General features: G+C 48.6%; 1 protein-coding gene across 1 annotated transcript in view; it reads right to left on the bottom strand.

Moving 5' to 3' along the window:
* The window catches only part of LOC118156682 (neuronal acetylcholine receptor subunit alpha-7-like), a 58,427-nt gene extending 53,666 nt beyond the window's left edge, over positions 1-4,761 (bottom strand). Inside the window, exon 1 of the mRNA XM_035310843.1 lies at positions 4,277-4,761. Within this exon, the coding sequence (XP_035166734.1) occupies positions 4,277-4,355 (79 nt within the window). The 5' untranslated portion in view covers positions 4,356-4,761. The remainder of the gene's footprint in view (positions 1-4,276) is intronic.
* Between the last annotated feature and the right edge of the window lie 4,353 nt (positions 4,762-9,114).

A 9,114-nucleotide genomic window follows, 5' to 3' on the forward strand; every position in this document is an offset into this window, starting at 1 on the left:
TTTTATTATTATTATTTCTCTCGTCTTCCTGTTCTTACAGCTGCTCCTTCTCAAGCTAGATATCAGTGTGCTGATGACTTTTCTAAAACGGAACAATATTCAGGGGATATACTCCTTCATGTGTCATGACCTGCTCTTCCACTTTGCAGGCTCACGGTAAGAAAGTTCATCAAAAAGAGCAAAGGATGGGTAAGAAATGTTAAATATATTTTCCACATCATTATATAAAAACAACAACTTTTTTGTTGTTTGTTTGTTTTTGTTTGTTTGTTTGTTTTGTTGTTGTTGTTGTTGTTGTTTGTTGTTTTTTTTTCCTGTTATTTCCACATACATCATCTGTTTCAGGTCTCTACCTTGTTACCAGCTTCTTTGCTCAACACAGAAAGTACTTGATAAGCAACACATTTTCTTCAAGCTATATTTGCTCAGCAATAAACTCCTGCCTACCTGTTTCACTCCCTTGGATGCTGCTGATTGCCACCGCTAGCTCTACCTGTCTAAGGTGGCTCTGCTCTCTTCCTTTGTTAGATTACGCAGGCAGTAGGTATCCTTGAACAACCATGCCAGGAGTGATGCAAAGGTTCTGATCTGCTTTAATCACACTCTAGAGCTGGGGAAACTTTCTCTCTCCCTCCTTGATTACCACATGCGACCTCCACCTCTCTTTGGAGAACAAACCAGAGGGAGAAAAAAAGTTCTGGAGCTCTCTCTAGAACCTGAATCTGTTGCCTGAAATGGGAATTTCTGCTCTGAGGTAATCAGATGTCCTCCTGTGCTGGAGCAAGGCTGAATGCTCCTGAGGCACCATCAGTCATTCTCCCAAAGACCACGTGGAAGATACTTTCTTGTGCACTGTACCAGCTGCTGGAATGATGCAACTCAGAGAGGATCAGCTCAGAAGATCTGGGGAACGGGGCTGACTGTGACCTTCAGACCTCAAATTAAGAGCATGAAAAGCTCTAAATAATCTGACTTTAAAACCTGGTTCTAGTCAGGTAAATTAGGAGATCTAAAGTTGAAGCTCTTCCACTGACCACCCAAACTACCATGAAAATGCACCAAATTCTGTTAAGGCACAGGAGTTCCAGCATCTGTTCAACAATGTCTCCTTGGACTAAACCAGTTTGATCTTCACAGCTCACTGCAGTTCCATCAGTCCTATGCAACTGAGGCCCAAAGTTTAGACTTCATATATAGACAAATAAATACCAGCCTGGATTCCTCCTGCTACAGAGATCTCTAAACTCCCTTCACTTCCATTTTAACTCGTTCACATTAACGAAATTGTAGCTTGGCAGCAGAATCTGGCCTTTTGAGACTGTCTTGCCAATGATTTTGCTGCTGCAGAAACAGCACCTGCTTACATGGAAGTGAACCAAAACCAGCATCCTAGTGAGGATTTGGTCCTAGAGATCACCAGCTGTTTTCTGATGTGATCACCAGAGCTCATCTAAATCAGCAGAGCCATAAGAAACCAAAAAAGGGGTACAGTGTAAAAATTCAACTCTGTACTGTGAGACAAAGAAAAGCTTTTTTTTTTTTTTTTTTCACCACCTCAGTAAGCCAAGTCAGGTTAAATTACTTCATCATTTGCATCTTCTAGGTGGTAATCTTGTTTGCAGCGTCCTCTGCCATAGGTTTTATCCAACCCAGCTTAGCCCTCCATTCCCACTGGATTGCAGGGTATGAGCTCAGGCCTTACTTTGCCTTTGCCTTGGCTGAGCTTTTCAAAACACACAGCCAGAGCAGGGCCCTGATGTCAGCCTGCATGGAGCAAAGAAACTAAGAGGTCTGACTCTGCTCTGTGTGGTGTGTGTGACACTTTTACGACTTCACTTTAAAAAACATGTACATAAAAGTACAGTAATTAAAATACATGGGTTAGCTGGAGACTTTCAGCTCAGTATTTAGCAGAGTGTGTGTTTAACTCCCCTGGTTGTTTAAACCCAGTAAGTGCCCAAGCACTGTGCTGAAGGTAGTGCCCCGTGCCGAAGCTGCCTGTATGGTCAGTGAGGTATATTTCTTGGGAGGAGAAATCCCTTACAAAGGCATTTGCAGCCAGGGTCCCCAACTGTGCCATGCCTGAGGAAAGCAGAAGGCTCTGATCCCTCCCTTCCCATCCTTCTCTAGAACAAGGTTTTCTGGTCACTGTGCTTGAGGTTACTACGAATCTGATGGACTTACAGGGGACTTCCATCCTCTGGATGCTCCTTCAGGAAGCTGATGACCAGTTTGCCTAATTTCAGTAGGGCATATATGCCAAGAAAGCATCACTAGCTCCAGGTGCTTTGGGAAGGAGGGATGCAGTGACCTAACAAGAAGGGCACAGCTCCCAGCAGTAGCACAGGCAGAGCCAGGATGAGGTTGCTGAAATTAAAATTCATGGAAAAAGGTGGGAAAAAAGATGAGTTGTTTTTTTTTTTTTTTCTAGTCCAAATTTGCTGTCAATCAGCCCTGCAGGAATTTTCAGTAGTTGAGAAACTGCTATGAATACTGTTGAAAAACTCAGCACTACCTGAGAGTGATGTTAGTTATGACAGGCTTGCTGTGAATTCCACGAGTAGTCTTGTGGGAGTTCATTTGAAGCTTACTACTAAGAAGGTTCCACTATTGGCATGTTAAGATCATCTTGATTTTTCTTCTGTTCTGCCCCAACTGCCCAATTTCTGTGGATTTGCTCTTTTCTAGAAATAAAATATATATATACCCACAGAGCAGAGGGTAAATATGGAGCACCTTCATTACAGGTTCATTTTATTCTGTATTAGCAGTTGTCTATAAAAGCATATCCTTGTAAACTTCTGGTAAAAGCACCTAACAAAAAATCCTCTGAATTATTTATAAAAGCTGCTTGAGTCTTCGTGTGTTGCTCAGAGAAACTGAACATCCTCCTTGGTGAATTAGTGATTACTCAGTATTCAAAAAGCCATATTTTAAGTGTTTGAAATAGGAGTGCACGTAAGCTGATTTATATCAATAACTAGCAGCCATCACTTCGATGTTAGTTCAGCTCTGAAGTGGCACAGAAATGTCTTACCAACAAAGAGAACAAGGTTCTTAATCAAGTAAGGGGAGGGGGGGGCAACATTTTCTGCAATACCACTGCTACATCAGGCAACTGAAATGTGGAGCTGTAATAATGGCATGCATAGTTGTTTTGAGGGTTCAGGTAAACTAATGAGGAATTATCAGGGTGACTTGTATAGTCCAGTGCAACAACACAAATAGGTAACTTTCCAATGCACCTGCATGTCTGAAGTATGTGGACTACATTCTCTGTTTTAAAAGGCAATCCCCCTTTCTCTATGTAGAAAACCACAGGTAACATAACATGGTCCAACACACCTGAAATACTCGATGTTAGAATTCTTACTTGCTGCAGACAGGAATGATTCACATAAAAAGCTGTTGGGGAGCAATAAAAGTGTATTTTGTGTAAAGCCCAGAACATCTTTCAGGAATATGGCTATTTCAATCTCCCTTCCCATTTAAAGAATCTTTGTCATTAGCCTTGCATTCCTCTATGTTTACAAAGAGTCACACAGGTACTACTTTTGTTTGTAACATGACAAAACTTCAGAAGACAGCCTGGTCACATATGACAGCTTAGGCTACAGCAGGCCATTAATATTTTTATTAGATATTTTCAACTTACACCCATCACTGCCTGGAAGGACTCTTTTTAAACAAACTCAAAGGTAGAAGAGAAAAACATTAAACCACAAATAGTAAAGTCATATGTTTATGCACCTGCATATCTTACCAAATAATGCACAGAAAGTAAACAGTTACTAACGTTCTTCTGGTCATATTTTCTTTGTAGATAAACAATTTCAGCATCGCATCTACAGGGTTCTCACAGCCATCCTATCCAGTCTTGACTTATAACTTCTCATTCCCAAAATAAACACTGATAGAATAAAATTATAAAGGAGAGCAAGATTTTTTTCCTCTCCAAATGCAATCATTTCATTTCTGAAAGTCAAAATGTCTCAGCTTTCACTAAAAAGCATACTTTTCCCTTTCTTAAGAGAAGGTGCTCAGTAGTGTAAGATACACAGACTTAATCAAACTTACTACAAAACTTTGCCTAACTTCAGTACTGCATTCTGATTAAGTTTAAACTACATGCAGATACAAGTCCTGAAAAAGAGCTGGGGTGACTGTGACTGGTGTTTAGGAAAAAAAAAGAAAAAAATAAAAATTAGAAAATAAAAATAAAAAAGGGGAAAAAAAAAAAAAAAGGAAAAAAATGGACAACCACAGATGAACTTACCTTTAAAGAAAGACAGGAACAAGGATGCCCAGAGACATAATCCAGAATAAAAAAATCCCAAGCACTTTTCTGTGAGCATTGTCGAAACTCTCTGGCTATTCCCCCTGAGCAGAAGGTGAAATAGGATCAAGTCTTGGAGAGAGCCTGCTCTGACTGATGGATTTGGCAATTACAGTAATAAGGCACGAAACCAGCTTTCTACCAGGAGAGAGAAGAGCATTTGCCTGTGTGCTTCTCCAGTCCCCAGGAGCCAAATCAGCTCAGTGCTGGGTCAGTAAATCCAAACACAAAGGAGCTGGCTACTTTGCTTGGGACTCACATTCCCAGGCACTCTGAGCCTTTCCTTGGTCAGAAGCAAATGCCAGCAATCCCCGCACGCAGCTCTGTGTGTGTTGCAAGGAGGGGGAGCAGTGCTGCCTGGGAGATGCTTTCCACATCCCCAGATTGTACCTAACTCGAGACAGCACGTCTGCAGCGCTTCCAGTGCTTGCACTCGAGTGCCTCTAGAGCTGCTTCCCAGAAAAAATGAGTTTGTGTCCCTCTCTGCTCTTTCTCAGCTGCCAGTGTGACTTGCAGCATGCACCTATGGCATGGTCACCCTGCCATCCACCTGCCCTTTCTCACAGGAGAAATGGTCCAGGTGCAGAAGCTGGGGATAGTGACCCTGGACAGTCTCATGCCCTCTTCAATTTTCACTTTTCCTATGATCACATCCACTGAAGGCAGGCAGCTGTCCTCAGTGCCACTTCCCTAGCTGCCCGCTACTCCTGGCTCTGCACTGGGGAGTTTTGCACACACCATGGCTCCTCTGGGACAGTTCCTCTATTTTCCCACTTCATTTGGTCAGGATAAAGAAGCATCTTGTAGCTCTTGGGCAATTTTGCCAGCCTGTGGTTTCAGCACAGCGCTGGATTTCAGCAGTCACTGCCTTCATCCTGGCTTGCTTGGGGGTAGGAAGGGTGTCTTGCACTTTTCTGTCCATTTTAACCAATACCAGCTGGACATTGTGGCTGGGATTGAGATTTGTGCCCCCTCCCCCTGTCCTCATTTCTACTCTGGGGCGACGAGTCTCTCCTGAATGCGCACCCAGTCCCCGCTTGCCTCTGCCCACCTCTGAATTTTGTTAGGTTTGGGATGCAGATGGAAAGGATGAGGGTTACATCTTCAGTGCTTTGTGTTGCCTAGATGAAAAGAGCAGTTGCATCTGTATATGTAGCTGTCTGTTAGCACTCTGTCCCCTTTTCTTCTGTCCAGCAGACCTCCTAAGGAAACCCCACACTGACACCTGAAACCAATAGAGCTCTGTCACATCCTAGAGTAAGGCATGGCAGGGATATGCAGATGTAGAGATTTCCATTGGGCTGATTTGGACTCCCCATAAAGACAGATAACAGGAACATGCCTTAATTAAAGACCTCACCTTAATTAAAGACCCCTCCAGGGCATGCCTTAATTAAAGACCTCACCTATTCACTAAGCTCTCTGCTGGTACTGAATGACTTACACAAAATACAGTCTACCCCTTAGTGCTGCACCTCTAGCTAAAATGGGATTTGTCGGAGAATCACAGGATCAAAGAATGGTTGAGGTTGGAAGGGATCTCTGGAGGTCATCAGGTAAAAACTCCCTGTCCAATCTGGGCCACCTAGACCATGTTGCTGAGTACCATATCCAGATGACTTTTGAAGGAGGGAGACTCCACAGCCTCTCTGGGCAACCTGTGCAAGTGCTTGGTCACCTGCACAGTAAAGAAGTTCACAGAATCATCAAGTCTGGAAGAAGACCTTCAAGATCATCAAGTTCTTGCTGACATGCAAGAGGTACATCTTCTGTTCTTGTTTGCACCCATTGCATCATGTTCTGGCACTGGGCACCACTAAAAAGAACCCGTCTCCACTCAGTTTGCACCTTACTTTCAGGGATTTACTGATGTTGATCAGATCCCCCCCCGAGTTTTGTTTTCTGCAGGCTGAACAGTCCCAGCTCTCTCAGCCTTTCCTCAGAGGAGAAATTCTCCAGGCCCTTCATTATCACCTTGGTGGCCCCATGTTGACACCCTCCAGTGTAACCATCTCTCACACTGGGGAGTCCAGTCCTGGACAAAGTACTCCAGGTGTGGAGTGCTGAGGAGAGGGGAAGGATCACCTACTGTAACCTGTTGGCAATGCTTTGCTTAATGCAGCCCTGGACACCATTAGCCTTCCCTGTGTCAAGGGCTGTTCGTGGCTCACATTCGATGTGGGGTCCACTAGTACCCCAGAACCATCCAGGCAAAGCTGTTTTCCAGCCGGGCAGCCCCAGCAGCTCCTGGAGGCTGGGGCTGTTTCTCCCCAGGTGCAGAGATCTGCCTTTCCCCCTGTTCAACTGCTCGTGGTTCCTGTGTGGGCAGGGCACAGCCCCGGCTTCCTGCAGCCAGCAGCAGCACCAGGCCGTGACTCTGCACACCGGGTACCTGGGCACCGCCATGGCCAGGCCGTGCCCAGCAGGGCAGGTTGGAAGGAGGGCAGACCCCGGGGGCAGCAAGCAGGAGGCCAGGCCTGGGGCAATGGGGATGGGCACGGGCTGGCCCCGGGCACTCCCTGGCACCAAACCTCTCACTGGGAGCAGCTGCAGAGTCAGGGTCTGAGGACCTTAGGTGGCTGTGGCCATCTGCTTAGAGGGGTTAGCTGAAACTATGTGGGTTCCTGGGGTGCATTTTTGGTGTTTAGGGCATAAAGCAGGTTTGGAGTCTTCAGGAGCACTTGGACAGGGTGTGTGGCTTTCAGTGTTTCTGGGAGCTTCTGTGGCAGGGATCAGGGCCCCGTGGTAGGATTCTGGGGAGGTCTCTAGGGGTCCTGAAGTAATGCAAGATCCAGTGGTGGGCCTGTGTCAGATTTGGGGTTCTTTGAGGAAAAGTGGTCAGGATACAGGGTCTCTGACCCAGTAACTATGGCACAGAGTTGGAGGATACTTAAAGCTTGTTGAAAGCTTTGGGGCAGCGTTTCTGGCCCCCATGGCATGGCGTGGGAGATGTCTGGGCCTTGCACTTGGGCTTGTGGAACCCAAGCACCCCTTGGCACCAAACCTTTTGCTGGGAGCAGCTGCAGAGCTGCAGGCCTGCAGCTGGGCCACAGGCGCTTTCAGAGGGAGCAAAGCACTGGTGCTGGGCACCTGGGGAGGGAAGCACCGAGATGGGAAGGTCTCTAGGGGTCCTGAAGTAATGGAAGATCCAGTGGTGGGCCTGTGGCAGATTTGGGAAAAGTGGTCAGTTTACAGGGTGTCTTTGACCCAGTAACTATGGCACAGAGTTGGAGGATAATTAAAGTTTGTTGAAAGCTTTGGGGCAGTGGGCAAGGAAGGAAGCTGTGGCCACAGCAGCAGGAAGAGGGGGAGATGGCAGTGGAGTGGGAATGGCGACACCAAATACAGTGTTAGATACACTGAGACCATTTAGAATTATTCAATAGCTTTATTTCCTATGTTGTGTAGATTTATTTCCTGAGGGCCTTCCGCGTGCCCCGTCTGCTGGCCCGGCCCTGTTTTTGCCAGCTCCTGGGGCACTTCCCTAGTGTTGCCGGCGGGGTGGCCTCTTCTTGCCAGGCGGTGTGGAGGGCTGGGTGGTGGAGGCCCTCCTCTTTGGGGCTCGCCGGGGCCCCCTTTGTGGATGGTCCCTGCCCTGGTCTTCCATGGAGGGTCTGGCCACAGGCTCCTGGGGCACTTCTTGGTTTCTGCGGACAGGAACTGGGCTGGATGGGGGGTGGCCGGGACCCCCTTGAAGGGCAGCGTTGGAGGTGCCCGGGACTTCATCCATGCTGGCTCCAGCAGCGTTGTTGGAGGGCTCTGGACCAGGACCAGGAGCCCCCTCTTGGGAGGCAGCAGGCCTGGGGGCAGCTGCAGGGCTGCCTGCCTGTCCCATGGCAGCACGGGAGCCCTCCAGGCCCAGCAGGCGGTGGGCCATCCTGCTGCACCGCTGCACCGTGATGTTGATGAGCTGGTGCACAAAGGTGGCTGCCTGGTCCGGGATGGAAAGCTGCAGCAGCTGGACCAGGCGATCTTCATCCAGCCCCAAGAGGCCCATGGCGGAGGTGATGAGGTCTTCCACCATTTGTGCCTCCGCGTGGTCAGCCCCATGGATGCGCCCCAGCTCCTGGCGCAGCCAGGGCAGCACGGGCCGGATCAGAGTTGGGTGGTCCAGGAAAAGGGAGGCCCAGGCATCAGGCTGGAGGCCTCCCACAAGAGCCGTCCCTGCAGCTGATGGTGGAGCTGCTGCAGGGTGCTGATGGGGGTTGGTGGTGGCTGCGTGGCCACGAGCTCTTCCAGCCTGCTGGGTGACAAGGGATGCCTCTGCCGGCGGTGGGATGACGAGCTCCTCAAATTCGTTGTCTGCCTGCACCGAGTGTATGATGGAGCTGACCCTCCTCTTGCAGAGGGGGCACTCGGGCTTGCTCTCCATCCACCGCTGGATGCACTGGAAGCAGAACTGGTGGAGACACGGCATCACATAGCTGGCATTGTCCCAGGTGTCAAGACAAATGGGGCAGCGCCTGTCCAGCGCTGTGGCCATGGTCTCCAGCTGCTCCAGTGGGCTGGGTGGAGCAGGGGATGACGGGCTGCTCCTCCTCACCTGCAGCAGTGGGTGTCACACTGCAAAAGGCAGAGAAGAGGCGATGGTCATCGGCTGCTGTGGGGGCAGCTGCAAGAGCTGTGCAGGTCCCTCAGGGAGGAAACCCTTCCAGCTGCCCAGGGAGAGGTGTCCCTGCAATGCTCACCTCTGCTGCTGCGAGCGTTCCTCCTGGGTCTCCCGACGGCCCGAACGAGGCAGGGCCGTGGAAGAAGCTCTGATGGCTCTGGGAAGGGCA

Source organism: Oxyura jamaicensis, chromosome Z (genome assembly GCF_011077185.1).
Source record: "Oxyura jamaicensis isolate SHBP4307 breed ruddy duck chromosome Z, BPBGC_Ojam_1.0, whole genome shotgun sequence".
In the NCBI taxonomy this organism is placed as follows: Eukaryota; Metazoa; Chordata; class Aves; order Anseriformes; family Anatidae; genus Oxyura; species Oxyura jamaicensis.